Source organism: Hyperolius riggenbachi, chromosome 9 (genome assembly GCF_040937935.1).
Source record: "Hyperolius riggenbachi isolate aHypRig1 chromosome 9, aHypRig1.pri, whole genome shotgun sequence".
Taxonomy (NCBI): domain Eukaryota; kingdom Metazoa; phylum Chordata; class Amphibia; order Anura; family Hyperoliidae; genus Hyperolius; species Hyperolius riggenbachi.
In genome coordinates this window covers 102,635,378-102,650,994 of record NC_090654.1, presented here as the reverse complement: position 1 = coordinate 102,650,994, position 15,617 = coordinate 102,635,378, and the positions used below count along the sequence as shown (strand labels likewise).

Here is a 15,617-nt window from a genome sequence, read left to right as displayed (position 1 = left end):
CACTTGTTTTATTACCCTTGCAAGTAGGGCCCTCAGGCCGTAATTGTTACTAGGGGTAGGCAATGGAAAGAACACTGAGAGCCCCATACAAGTTTAACTTTGCTGGGGAGGGGGGGGGGCATAATTTGTAGTTATGCTTATGCCCAAACCCTGGCAAGATCCTTTAAAAGTGTAACTCCTGACCAGATAAAAGGATGTCCTACAATTCCCCTAAACTGTCTTCACCTAGTACTGTTAAATTGTCTTGGTCTTCTTTCTGTAGGCTCTGTGTTTGATGATGTAGCTGGTTGGGTAGATCTGGCTAAGCCCATGTGCTCCCTCAAAGATATGACAGGTGCATTGTGGTCTTTTTTGTTTTCCAATTAAGGTAAAAGCAAACATTATTGAGACTCATCAGTAGAAGATCTGCCGGCTGTAATTTGGGGTTAGGATCCTTAGGTATTCCATGACCCCTGAACTGGCAGCTGGCCCAGGGCATGAACAGTAAATTAGCACCACTCTGAATTTGTGGGGCAGCAGGGTGAGCGGTCATTCGGCTCACCCTGCACCAAAATGACGGGTGGCTACAACAAATGTATGGATCCCAAATGATGCCTAATCCTAACTAATAACACAAATTAATGTTCACCTTCTATGGACCATGCTTCAAGACAGACAAGACAAAGAACATTTATATCACGCTTTTTCCTGGGGGACTCAAATCCTCAGTGCTGCAGCCCCTAGGGCGCGCTCTATATGCAGTAGCAGTATTGCCCAAGGTATCCTTACTAAATAGGTGCTGACTTACTGAAAAAGAAGAGCTGAGGTTCAAAATCTGGTCACCTGTGTCAGAGGCCGAGCCCTTAACCAGTACACTATACAGCCAAATCCAAGCATTGAGGTTAAAAACATCTACAGCTGCCTGACTCTGTTTAATAGCGAAATGCTGACACTCAGCTTAACCTCTCACTGCCTAACTCTGGTGTCTAAACGAGCAGCGCTGCAACAAGCCACATCTAAAATACACCTGACAGTATTGTTTACACCAAGCAATCAGATTCTTCAGTTCTTCCAGTGCAGGTTTAAAAATGAGAAATGGGCTTAATAATGAGAATATGTTTCCGTTTTATAGTAAAACAATCAGTTCTGTTCAGATGCTTTGACAAATGAGCCCCACTGGCCCAGGTATGTGTCAGAATGCAGGGCTGAGAACCTACAGATAAATGATTATTGATATAGAACAATTTCATACTATTATGAGTATTCTGAGACTGATATAACTAAGAAGAAGCTGCACAGAAAAATGTGCTACTGTTATACTCACCAAGCTTCGCTCAGACCTGTTGCTAATCGGGCTTCTGCTCGCGCGCGCGCGCGTAGGAAAGGTGGCTATTTGACTTGTTTGTATCAGCGCGTCACGCCGTACGGTGTGACGCGTACGCACTCTCACGCACGCGCACCTCTGGCCGCATCTACGCGTGCGCGGGACATTGTGACCTCTATTACGCATGCGCGATATGATAGGGTTGCTGGCACGCATGTGCATACGCATGCGCGTAGTAAGACGTACCGTTGTACGCATGCGTGATGCGGATTAATTGGCGCCAAAAGCCCTATTTAAACCCCATCTGTTTGACAGTTCAGTGCTGTCTGTTTGTGCAGCTTGTGGTACTTGTTACTTTGTTCGTGTGGATTACTGATTGACTTCCTGCTACTGAACCCTGGCTTTCCCTGACTACGATTGAACTCCGCCTGTCCTGACTCCTTGGCTTGTTACCCGTGTTGCTTGAACTCTGCCTGCCTTGACCTTTGCTTGTTTCTCGCTCCTGATTGAACTCCGCCTGCCCTGATCCCGGACCGCCTGACTACTCTTCCGCCTGCTGACTTTGCACCTTGCCTCGGTTACTTGCTCTACAACGCAGTATCATCTGTTCTCTGAGCCACTGTTGAATCTTCCTAAGCGCAACCTGGTGGGCACTAGGCAGCTAAGTTTCACTTCCCCCTCCTGGGGTTGTGGTCCTGCTTCCCCCTCAAGGGGTCGTGGGTGAAGACCCGTGGTCACTTAGATTCTGTGCTTAGAAGGTTCTGCTCACAGTGGCAAGGTCAACAGCCTACGGTAACCGCAACCATAACAGAACAGACAGCCAACATGGATGCTGCCGGAGCACATTCTGATATGGACACACTTTGCAAGATGGTCTCTGAACTCAGTATATCCGTCCAGACCATACAAAACAACTTTGTGCAACTACAGACTCAAGTTCAAGCCTTGCCAGTTTCAGGCCCACCTGTTCCTGCAACCAATGTCACGGTGACATCACCCGTTCCAGAACCTAAGGTTCCGCTTCCAGACCGTTTCTCTGGGGACCGAAGCAAGTTCCGGACCTTCAAAGGAGCTTGCCTATTACTCTTCAGTTTGCAGCCCAGAACTTACGCCAGTGAACAAGCTAAAGTGGGTACTGTAATTTCACTCCTACGGGACGAACCGCAGGCTTGGGCCCTACAACTCAGGGAGCAGGATCATCAAGCAATGATCTCAGTCACCGCCTTCTTTGAAGCCCTAGCAGAACTCTATGACGACCCAGCTCGTACAGCCTCAGCTGAATCTGCTCTTCAGTCTCTTCGCCAGGGTCGCAGACCAGTTGAGGAATACATCTCTGATTTCCGTCGGTGGAGCGGAGACACGGAATGGAATGACGCTGCTTTGAAATTTCAATTCCGTTTGGGGTTATCAGATCAGTTAAAAGATGAACTGGCCAGAGTTGGCATTCCAGCAACATTGAAAGAGCTCATACAGTTGTCTACTCAGATTGACAGACGTCTACGGGAACGGAGACTTGAGAGAGCAGGAGCTCCCCGGACTGCCTGGAACTTCCCGTCAAGTAATCTTCCACCTGTTCCTTTGCCCCCTCCAAGTGTTCCTACTCCAGCAAGCTCTGAGGCACCTGAACCCATGCAAATAGGTTTAACCAGGGCTCCTTTAACTGCAGAGGAACGACAACGCCGCAGACAGGCCAATCTGTGCATGTACTGTGGCGCATCGGGCCACTTCCGCAATAACTGCCCCATCAGACCCAGTGGTAAGCTTGATTCTGATGTCTTACAAGATCAACCGCCATCATCATCATCATCCGCTCATATATCTCTGTCTTTGTCTCTGCAGGGTCCAAACGGAACAACCTACACTAAAGCCATCATTGATTCTGGAGCCTGCTCCTGCTTTATGGACTTTCAGCTAGTGAAACGACTTGCATTACCCATTCGCCAAAAGAACTGTCCTCTTCCTATACAACTAGCTGATGGTACACCTCTCAGCACGGGTCCTATCACCTCCGAGACCTATCCTGTCCTGGTTACCATTGCTGAAGACCATCAAGAATACTTAACTTTCGATCTGATAACTTCTCCTTTGTTTCCTGTTATTTTGGGAATTCCGTGGCTTCAGTCTCACAATCCTCTGATTAATTGGAGTCTAGGAACCGTCATCTTCACATCTACCTACTGTAAACAATTCTGTTTAACCAAGGTTGGGCAACTTCTGAACATTAATCCTGCTTCCGAAACACTATTACCCACGCCATATCAAGACTTCAGAGATGTGTTTGATAAGAAAGCTGCAGATACCTTGCCTCCTCATCGCATCTATGACTGCCCTATTGAATTCCACCCAGGGGCTGAGATCCCCTTTGGCAGAGTATTCCCTCTTTCTGAACCTGAATCTGAGGAACTAAAACAATATATTGAAGAAAATTTGGCAAAGGGGTTTATCCGTCATTCTACTTCCCCCGCTGGGGCTGGAATTTTCTTTGTGGAAAAGAAAGATGGTACTCTTCGACCATGTGTGGACTATCGGGAGCTCAATAAGATCACGATCAAGAATCGCTACCCCCTGCCATTGGTACCCGATCTATTTCAGAGGCTACGCTCCGCCAAGATATTCACCAAACTTGATCTTCGGGGCGCCTACAATCTGGTACGCATACGTGAAGGCGATGAGTGGAAGACCGCGTTCAGATCTCGATATGGACACTTTGAATATTTAGTGATGCCCTTTGGCCTTTGCAATGCTCCTGCTACCTTCCAGCATTTCGTAAATGATATCTTTCGGGACTTTATAGACATATTCATGGCAGTGTACTTGGATGATATCCTGATTTTTTCTTCTTCCCTAGAGGAACACCGAGCTCATGTAAGTAAAGTATTATACCGCCTTCGAGTCCACAACCTTTATGCAAAATTGGAAAAGTGCTCTTTTGAACAGACCAACGTCCAGTTCCTTGGATTACAAATCTCTGCAGAAGATATTAAGATGGATTCTCAGAAAGTCTCTGCTATTTTAGACTGGCCAGCTCCTAGTGACAGAAGAGGGGTACAACGCTTCATAGGTTTTGCCAACTTTTATAGACGCTTCATAAAGAACTTTTCCACAGTGGTAGCTCCCATTACCCAACTCACCAAGGCTCATCAAAGATTCAGCTGGACATCAGAGGCTCAAGCAGCGTTCGATAAACTTAAACAATTGTTCACGTCAGCACCTATCCTCAAGCATGCAGATCCCTCACAACCTTTCATTCTAGAAGTAGATGCATCAGAAGTAGCAGTGGGAGCTATCCTCTCTCAACGTTTTGGCCCTAAGAACTTATTACATCCTGTAGCCTTTTTCTCTCGCAAACTGAACACCTCGGAGAGGAATTATGATATCGCGGATCGAGAACTGTTAGCCATAAAGGCTTCTTTTGAGGAGTGGAGGTACTTGCTAGAGGGAGCACAACATTCAATAATTGTATTCACGGATCACAAGAATCTAGAGTACCTGAAGAATGCTAAACGCCTACGACCTAGACAGGCCCGCTGGTCGTTATTCTTTTCCCGATTTGACTTTCATGTTACTTATAGACCTGGGAGTAAGAACAGCAAACCAGATGCGTTATCACGGATGTTTCCTGAAAGGCCTGATGAAGGTTTGACACCAGATACCATATTATCCCATAAGAATTTTCTCTTGCTCCAACCTGATCTGCTTAACCAAGTGCAACAAGCTTCTTCTTCTTTGCCAGAAGAGATGACCAAAGACCTGCAACTTCAAGACGGGTTCCTGTTTCACAATGACAAGCTATTCATACCTCCTGACCTCAGGGAATCTGTTCTACAACTTTGCCATGACAATAAACTTGCAGGTCATTTCGGCACTATCAAGACCCAAGAACTACTTCAGCGTAATTTTTTTGGCCTGAACTTGTCAAGGATTGCAAGAACTTTGTCACTGCTTGTAGGGTCTGTGCTCGTTCCAAATCTCCACGTCATCGTCCTTGGGGCCTGTTAACTCCACTTCCGGTTCCGTCACGTCCTTGGGATATGTTATCTATGGACTTTATCACTGATCTGCCATCTTCAAATGGATATACTACAATTCTGGTGGTCATTGATCGCTTTACCAAGATGGCTCATTTCATTCCTCTGAAGTCAATACCCTCTGCTGCTGGTACGGCTGAAGCCTTCCTTAATCAGGTAGTGAGACTCCATGGACCACCATCAGATATAGTCTCTGATAGAGGCGTACAATTTACATCAAAATTCTGGAAGGAACTCTGTAATCAACTTAATATATCAGTATCATTATCATCAGGTTATCATCCTCAGTCCAATAGACAAACAGAAAGAACTAACCAAACCCTGGAACAATACTTAAGGTGTTTTTCTTCCATATCGCAAGAGGATTGGTCCACCTTGCTGCCTACTGCCGAATTTGCATACAACAACTCGGTTCATTCTGCCACCCATCAGACACCATTCTTTGCCAATTATGCATTTCATCCAGCTCTACTTCCCTCTCTCAGAAATGATTCACAGGTACCTGAAGTACAACATCGTTTGACCTTTCTCATGGAGAACTTTAAAACACTTCAGAATCAATTAAGACAGACCCAAGCCAAGACCAAGGTTCAAGCAGATAATAAGAGAACAGAGGCGCCTGATTTCCAGGTAGGAGATTCTGTATGGCTTTCTACTGATAATCTGAAACTGAGATGTCCATCCAGAAAGTTGGGACCTAGATATGTTGGTCCTTTCCCGATTGAAAAGAGAATCAATCCCGTTGCCTTCAAGTTAAAATTGCCTGCCTCCATGAAAATTCATCCAGTGTTTCATGTTTCCTGTTTCAAGAAGGTTATCCCAGATCCATTTCAGAGAAATTCGATACCACCTCCCTCTCCTGTGATGGTTGACGATCGTGAAGAGTTTGAGGTAGAGAGAATTCTAGATTCCAGGTTGAACAAGAAATCATTGTATTACCTCATTAAATGGAAAGGTTATGGGATAGAGGAAAATTCATGGGAGCTAGCTAGTAATGTGCATGCACCTAGGTTAGTTAGGTTATTCCACCAAAAACATCCTGGCAAACCTGGTCCTGGAGGCATCCAGAGGATGCCATTGGGGGGGGGGGGCAATGTTATACTCACCAAGCTTCGCTCAGACCTGTTGCTAATCGGGCTTCTGCTCGCGCGCGCGCGCGTAGGAAAGGTGGCTATTTGACTTGTTTGTATCAGCGCGTCACGCCGTACGGTGTGACGCGTACGCACTCTCACGCACGCGCACCTCTGGCCGCATCTACGCGTGCGCGGGACATTGTGACCTCTATTACGCATGCGCGATATGATAGGGTTGCTGGCACGCATGTGCATACGCATGCGCGTAGTAAGACGTACCGTTGTACGCATGCGTGATGCGGATTAATTGGCGCCAAAAGCCCTATTTAAACCCCATCTGTTTGACAGTTCAGTGCTGTCTGTTTGTGCAGCTTGTGGTACTTGTTACTTTGTTCGTGTGGATTACTGATTGACTTCCTGCTACTGAACCCTGGCTTTCCCTGACTACGATTGAACTCCGCCTGTCCTGACTCCTTGGCTTGTTACCCGTGTTGCTTGAACTCTGCCTGCCTTGACCTTTGCTTGTTTCTCGCTCCTGATTGAACTCCGCCTGCCCTGATCCCGGACCGCCTGACTACTCTTCCGCCTGCTGACTTTGCACCTTGCCTCGGTTACTTGCTCTACAACGCAGTATCATCTGTTCTCTGAGCCACTGTTGAATCTTCCTAAGCGCAACCTGGTGGGCACTAGGCAGCTAAGTTTCACTTCCCCCTCCTGGGGTTGTGGTCCTGCTTCCCCCTCAAGGGGTCGTGGGTGAAGACCCGTGGTCACGTAGATTCTGTGCTTAGAAGGTTCTGCTCACAGTGGCAAGGTCAACAGCCTACGGTAACCGCAACCATAACAGCTACTATACAGTGAAGAATATAGCTATTGGGAAGCCATTTTTAGTGGAGTTCCTCTTTAACCCAAAAAATCTGTGTTGCCTGTTATGTTGCTTCATGTATTTTATGTGTGTTGCTACAGCCAAGTTTCCTTTGTGTTGTAAGTGTTTGGTGTCAGTATGTCATTTGCCCAAAGTCCATTGCCTGTCATTTTACCATGTCTCATTTAACCTCCCCATGCTTTCTCCATTTTGTCACCTCCATATTTATGCTCACTGTCCGACGTCAACCACACTGACATCCTACCCCACCTGCAGACTCTCAGACATTGTACTCAGGTATCAGCCTGCTACTAGTTGCCCTATGTATGCCATCAACTGTGCATGGAACCCATATATGCCAATGATTTCTTTTAAAGCAAACCTGACCCAAGGCAAAGCTTCCTAAGGTAAGCAGAGAGGTATGTCCATGCTGGATCCACGTACCTCTGTGCGTTGTATTTACCTCTCCTCGTTCCCCTCCTGGTCCTGTAATCACTCCTTGAAAACTTCGACTTTTGACTGAAGTCAAATTTTCAGACAGGAAGAGGCAGGCTTACTGTGATGTTCTCTCCTACTCCCTCTGAAAGGAGGGAACATTGCAACAAGCCTGCCTCTTCCTGTCTGAAAATCTGAGTTTAGCCAAAAGTCAACATTTTCAAGGCGTGATGATGGGAACTGGGGGACAGGGACAGGAACGGACAAAGCACAGAGGTAAGTAGATCCAGCATGTACCTGCCTCTGTGCTTATCTTAGGAAGAGCTGCCCCAGGTCAGGTATCCTTTAAGCAGGGGTGTATCGTCCAAGTCACTTAAAGGTTTTTATTTGATGATTCACCTCAAGTTAAAACTGAGATTGAACTAAGATGCCATTGTGTTTGTGCCTAAAATGACTAACACCGATCGGCAGAAGGTCCTTGGGGCTCGCTTTGCAGGAGATCTCGCATCTACACTAGGTAGGCGGGGTGGCCTCCCAGCAGCGATCGCTGCTTGGAGACTGTTAGATGGCGAAACCACCTTCTAATTAGCTTGTACAGCGCTGCGATCTATAGCAGCGCTGTACTGGGTACAGCCATGTGACACGGCTGTCCCCACCAGGGGATCAGAGGTGATCACCTGTCATAGGCTGAAGCCTATGACAGGCGATCACAGTGATTGGCTGGCGGGGGAAGGAGAGCGGGTTTGGGAAAAAAAGGACATTTATTTGTTTTTTAATACATTTTTTTGTATTAATTTTCAAACACTGGGGGAGCAATCAGACCCCACCAACAGAGAGCTCTGTTGGTGGGGAGAAACTGGGGACAGGGGATCACTTGTGTGCTGTGTTGTGCGGCCCTGCAGTGAGGCCTTAAAGCTGCAGTGGCCCTTTTTAATGGCCTGGTCTTTAGGGGGGTTTAACACTGCGGTCCTCAAGAGGTTAAACACCAGTTGCCTGACTATCCTGCTGATCCTTTGCCTAATACTGTTAGCCATAGACCCTGAACAAGCATGCAGCAGATCAGGTGTTTCTAACATTATTGCCAGATCTTACAAGATTATCTGCATGCTTGTTTCTAGTGTGATTTAGACACTTCTGCAGACCAGAAGGGCTGCCAGGCAACTGGCACTGTTTAAAAGGAAATACATATGGCAGCCTCCATATCCCTCTCGCTTCAGTTGTCTTTTAACCACCCTGGCGTTCTATTAAGATCGCCAGGGCGGCTGCAGGAGGGTTTTTTTTAAATAAAAAAAAAACTATTTCATGCAGCCAACTGAAAGTTGGCTGCATGAAAGCCCACTAGATGGCGCTCCGGAGGCGTTCTTCCGATCGCCTCCGGCAGCCAGAAGTAACACGGAAGGCCGCAATGAGCAGCCTTCCGTGTTTGGCTTCTCCTGTCGCCATGGCGACGAGCGGAGTGACGTCATGGACGCCAGCCGACGTCCTGACGTCAGCCGCCTCCGATCCAGCCCTTAGCGCTGTCCGGAACTATTTGTTCCGGCTGCGCAGGGCTCAGGCGGCTGGGGGGACCCTCTTTCGCCGCTGCTCGCGGCGGATCGCCGCAGAGCGGCGGCGATCAGGCAGCACACGCGGCTGGCAAAGTGCCGGCTGCGTGTGCTGCTCTTTATTTGAGCAAAATCGGCCCAGCAGGGCCTGAGCGGCAGCCATCGGCGGTGATGGACGAGCTGAGCTCGTCCATACCGCTAAGATGGTTAAAGTAACTTAAAGGGATACTGTAAGGACAAAAATGATGGAGCTGACATTTTCATTTTAAAAATGCAGGTGTTTCTTACTGTTTATTCAGTGACTTTCAAGGTACTAAGAGATTAATGAAACTGCCAAGTATTGATTCACAAAACTTTTTGCGGACCTACCACATGTTCCCAAAGCTTTGTAAATCTGAAGACGAATACCTGGCTGGCTTTTTTTCATAAAAATATGTGAACACGGAGCAGAATGAAGTAAAAATGTGCACAGTATCAATGTTTGCAAATATGTACAAATGTGCATAAAATATTTTTTTTTACAATATCAGTAGTAATGCACAATCACTTTAAAATGTGCACAATAACATTAAGTATGCAGAATTATGTATAAGTGTGCACAATATTAAACATTACAGTAACAGTACTAACACAGAATAAGTACAAATATTGTAATGCAGAATTATGAACAAATGTGCCCAATTAAGGACCAGGGCTTTCTGCAGTGATCGGTGCTGCGTGGACTCTCCAGCCCGCAGCACCGATCAGGATTGAGCCTTGGCGATCAGACTTCCCCCCTTTTTTCCCACTAGGGGGATGTCCTGCTGGGGGGGGGGGGGGGGTCTGATCGCCGCCGGCTGTTTGTGATCTGTGGAGGGGCCTTTCAAAGCCCGCTTCCGCAGCGTTTTCCGCGCTCCCTGCCTTCCCGTCCCTCCCTCTCCCTCCATGGGCTGCGCAGGACGGATATCCGTCCTGCGCATTGAAGGATAGGCTTCAGCCTATCATATGCCGGCGATCCCCGGCCAATCAGAGGCCGGGGATCGCTGATGTACGTCACGGCGCTGCTGCGCAGCAGCGCCGTATGATGTAAACAGCGGGGATTTCTTCCCCGCATGTTAACATTTTACCGGCGAGCCGCGATCAGCGGCTCTCCGGCTGGTCACGGAGACACCCTCCGTGAACTGACATGGAAAGGCCGCTCGATCCGTTTCCATGGTAACCCACTTAAGACCTGCTGACGCCTATGGGCGTTAGCTGGTCCTTAAGTGGTTAAAGTATACCTGACCTGAGGGAAAACTTCCTAAGAACTTTTGGCTTAAGTCAGATTTTCAGACCTCCCATTCCCCCCACTATTCAAAGCACATATAGAGGTGATCATCACCAAATGAAGAGCTAATTCAATGGTAGTAAAAGTGCACCTGGTTGAATCCTCTGGTCCAGGGGGTCCTAGTGCAGTCATAATAAACTCTGCATCCCTTATTGTTTTGCCACTGACATATAGATCACTCACCTGCAAATGTCTAGGCACTGGCTGCTCATCATAAAGCTAGTTCCACGCTACGCTGCATTAACAACATGAACAAAAAGATCAGATCTAATGTACAATCCACTATTCTTTTGCACTTCTGTTCTGGTATCAGTTGGTGCCCATCAGACAGCAAATAATTTAATAGACATGTCCATTTTCTATATGGTGTCCAGAAAAATTGTCCACGACAGGACTTTGCATTGTGCTACCGCAATGGAGATGACAAATACATAAAAAAATGGCATGTCTGAACAGATCTACAGATAACATAGAATCCATTTATGTGTTGGTCTCCATTGTGGAAAACAGTCCAATCTAGTGGAAACACAATGAAGTAAGCATCCTGTGTGCAGTACAGACATTTCTCTTTTCTTGTGAAAGAATTGACAGGTGTACATTAGTTACTCACTACTAAATTCTCCCACAATAACAGTGGTCAGAAACTTACCTCCACCTGTGGGGACAGACTCACCAAAGCTAGATTCTGATTGGATATTATGGGTTGTTGTCCACAATTACTCCGTGTGGCTAAACTGCCAGTTATTTTCAGTAAAATTTGTGTTTAGTACTGCTAGTTGCTTTTGTGGTATGGCTGCCCTCACTGCTAATAGATGATACAAACACTGACTGTTATGTAATGAGGCAGAGCCCTGGGTGGTATTCACACCAGCCAATCAGAATTTGTGTTTGAAAACTAAAATGCTGCTATGGATAATGATGCATAAACGACAAAGCGGTATAACTGCTTCTGTCTGCAACTGACACCAGGCTACATACCAGTGTCAGGATGTGTGGAAGCCACCTACAGCGGTCAGTCTTTGTTTCTGCATGAGCTTTGTATTGCCTCACAGCTGCATGTCAGACTTACTTCATTCTCTGCGGACCTTTCTATAGCACATGCTCATCAACTGCTAAGATATTTCTTCTAATGCTCTTATTCTTCTGTCAAAATGTATTTCCTGTGTGGGCTACACTCATTTCTTTTGGACAATTATTCCTAATTGTTTGACTTTTCGTTGTTTGTATGGTGGATATTTCATCGCTCCTATTCTTTTATTTTCCTTATTTCCTTTTAAGTTTTTTAAACTTCCATATATTTACTTTGCCACCAGACCCAAGCCCTGTACCCTCCAAAGCAAACATTGACCATGCCGTCATCGGAGGAGTGGTAGCTGTGATTGCTTTTCTCCTCTTCTGTCTGCTTATTGTCTTGGGACGTTACTTGATCAGACACAAAGGTAAGGTTCATCCTGGAGGTCTTACTCCATAGCAAACATGCGTTTGCAGTTGTCTGTGTCAAATTATTTTTTCTATATGTGGCACAACCTTTTTATTTTGCATTTGAAGGTTTTTGCTGATTGTATTGAATTCACATGCACCAGACCCAAATGAAAGTCTGTTCAAACACAAGTGAAATACTTGTTCATGTGCTAATTAATTTAAATACCAACACAAATCGAATGCTATGCATGAAGTATTTTGTGTAGGTTGCAAACCTTTTGCTAAATGGTAGCAAAACAGCACTAATAAACTCAAATTGTTTTGAGATCCTGCATTTAAATTGGATGTAGGAATTCATATAAGAAACCCTGGCAATATTAGGAAATGTGTCGTACAAAACTAGGGAAAAATTCCAGACCAGGAGATGGGGGGGGGGGGGGGGGAGGATGTTAATGGAGGGTAGCAGCTAGTTCCACTATCTAGAACCATAAAAATACACGTTGCATCAAGAGTTGGCACCTACCAAATGGTGCTATTAGCACCAGGCAATCAGCCAACACCAGATTATCCACTGGCATCCATAGGCCTGGCAAATACCAACCCTGAAATATGTACGCTAGGCCAGCTCTAACAGCCTACACTAAATCAGCAATGGCAGTAGCTTGCAACAGTCCAGGACTGCTAGGCTAGCCAGGAGTGCTATGCAAGCAGAAAATATTGATTAGTAATCACCATGAATGGCCAATACCTGGATATGACAGGTCAACACTGGTTAGACAATGTCAGCTGATCACCAGCCAAGCAAAGCCAGCACCAGCAGCAAGCATCAGCCTCACAATACCCAGCCAGACTAGCACTAGTTCTACAAGACTAGATACAAAGATGATGGCCAGAGCAGGCAGACAATTTATTAAACCAGTCAACCATGATCAGATAGCCAAACATTTTTTGCTTAAGACTGCGATAATACTATGGGTTTATTTGTTATGTGTTATGTTGTGTGTCATATACAAAGTTTTAATGTAATCTGTTATGACTTGAAACTTTTTGGCCACCACCAAAGATGACATTTGGAAGCAGTAGATCATGAAAATGGTTAAAGTGTATCTCAGATTGAATACTATTATCAGAGTTACTCATAAACACAAAACCTTTGCTTGTCCAAATATTGTTATTTATTTTTTCCGTAAAGAGGAGCAAGGACACAAAGCAAGAAGTAAATGCTGTTGATGGTACAACAAAACGCACACCACTGCACCTGTTGATGAAGTCAATGGACCACTTGCAAATTGGAGATTTTTCTTTTCCTATTCATCCATATTCTGTTCCTCATTTTGTGCACATTTCCAATCCCAATGTATTTTGTGGCAAAACCAAAAAATCACAAATTAATGTGAAAAATGTGAATGAAAGCACAAAAAAAGCAGAAAATTGTGTTCCCTGCCCCACTAGTCCCACAACTTGCCTGCCTTGCCCACAAAGTCCCACAACTTGCCTGCCTTGCCCACAACTTAAACTAATTTAAAAAGCTTTGGATAGAGTATAGATACTTGTAGCTCTATACAAGTTACGTGAGTTTAGATTAAAAAAAGAAAAAAACACACCATCTAGAAATCAACGAAAGGAATAGACCGTATGATCTTCCATATTGTGAGACGCAAAGATGAGGATGATAATGATGATGTTGCAGTGTTGTCTATTTGTCCATTTTCAGGTACCTATCTCACCCACGAAGCCAAGGGATCAGACGACGCCCCGGATGCAGACACAGCCATCATCAACGCAGAGGGCGGACAAGGCGGGACCGACGACAAAAAGGAATACTTCATATAAGCTCAGCTTCTCCTCCTGATAACAACGGCAAAAAGATCAACACATTGTTAACAACGGAATAAAAAAAAGAAAATACAGCAGCGGAACATCAAATTGATACCAATGTTTAGAAATATCTGACTTGGATGACTCTCTCTATAACAGGGCCAAACTAAGGTGGAGGGGAGAGAAAGGGACAGTGGACCGAGAGATCACGCTTCTTAAACAAACTTGTACAAAAGTTATTACTAAAAACTCTTTACAAAGTTAAAAAAAATTGCTTGCTTAAATCTACATATCTTCAGTGAACGCACTATTCTAACAAACAAATAATAATCGTGAGTTAAGATATTTTTTTGTTTATTTTCATTTAAGATGTGTACAAAGTTTTATGTTTTAATTTTTTACTTTGGAATGTTGGGGGTGGGAAGAGGGTGGGGGGGATGTGGGAGAAAGTATATTTAAATATATTTAGTGTTCTTTTTTTGTTTCTGTTTTTTTTTTCCCTTCCAGGGTAATTTAAACAGGTAGGATAGGTATTTTCTAGAGAAGAGTGTTATAAGTCAGGAATATTCGAGGAGCAGTGTATAAGGTGCCACAATTAAAGCTTCCATTTAAAGACCTGTATAGCTACTGTTGGAGGTTAGTCTGAAAGTAAAAAGGCTTTGATAAGAAATCCTTTTTGTAGCCTGTGGCGGCTTTAAGCTCTGGCTTGGAACAAAGGTTAAGTGACGGTGTTGGCGCTTGAAGAGTGAAATGTTAAGTGAAACACTGGATTATGGGAGGTTATGTCAAAGAACACAGGTGTAGCTCCCAGTGAATTCCCCCGCATCTGTCATGGCGGGGGGTTAAGTGTCCCTAACCGAGTTTGCTTACGCTAATCAGGGTCTCGGTTTCGCACAGAACTAAAGAGAAAAGGCACAGTGTTATTTGTTTAGTGTCATAATTGTTTTGCTATGTTTAAACTTATGTCATTAGCCCAGTCTGAATTCAGGTCTTAATGGAACATTTTTTGTACAATATAGCAAATGACCAGCCAATCAGAACGCTCCATAAACAGAGAGAGCTAATTAAACTGCAGCAAAATGCCCTTCCAGTCAGAAGATGCCACCTTTAGATCTGTACATGAATTAATGGAGCATTTTGACTGGCCAGTCATCCAGAATGGGAAACTTCGGCAGGATAAGTGGTACCTCCCGCCATATTTACCACATGAATGCTTCATGAGGTGATTTGATGTTTTACCGGTGTGGACTTCATTTTCACAGAACTGACCGCATCATTCATCTGGAAGAGTTACTGATATTAACCAATAAATCTCTGTATTATGTCATACTCTGTATGTATCAGGCTTGGCATAAATTATTATTACTGTTTTCCTTTTTTGCTGTGTCACTTTTGTATTGTCCATCTTTCCAAACCTCTATGTCATTTCAAACGATCTTTATTTAAAAGCATGGCTCAAAGAGAAGTCATGCGCGGTAGTTAACTAAGAGAGCCCCAGTTCTTAGCAAATTATTATAGTCAGGTCTGTAAAAATCTGACTTCTGATTGGTGGGTATGGCTATTGCATTTTGCATGCTGCTCTTTTCCATGCTAAATAAAGATTTACATACATCAGGTTCCTACTGGATATGCACCTAACTGGCTATACATGTTATAAGAAGCCAGATCTATACAACATCCCTCAGCAAAGGGCTTTGCTTATTAACAAATGTACTAGTGTAAGTTGGGAAGGAATTGAATGGTGTAAGCAATCTAGTCACTGTGGCTTACCGTACTGTGTCCCTTGCTTAAATCCTTGTGTCACATGCACCATCGCTAATCATTAT

The 15,617-nt window shown here is 44.9% G+C and overlaps 1 protein-coding gene across 3 annotated transcripts in view; it reads left to right on the top strand.

Annotated features, from left to right (window-relative positions):
• Positions 1–15,161, top strand: part of CADM3 (cell adhesion molecule 3) — a 617,404-nt gene extending 602,243 nt beyond the window's left edge. For all 3 annotated transcript variants that reach the window (XM_068253277.1, XM_068253276.1, XM_068253274.1), the window contains 2 exons: positions 11,865–11,990; positions 13,688–15,161. In XM_068253277.1, the coding sequence (XP_068109378.1) occupies positions 11,865–11,990; positions 13,688–13,806 (245 nt within the window). In that variant the 3' untranslated portion in view covers positions 13,807–15,161. The remainder of the gene's footprint in view (positions 1–11,864; positions 11,991–13,687) is intronic.
• The last annotated feature ends 456 nt before the right edge of the window (positions 15,162–15,617 follow it).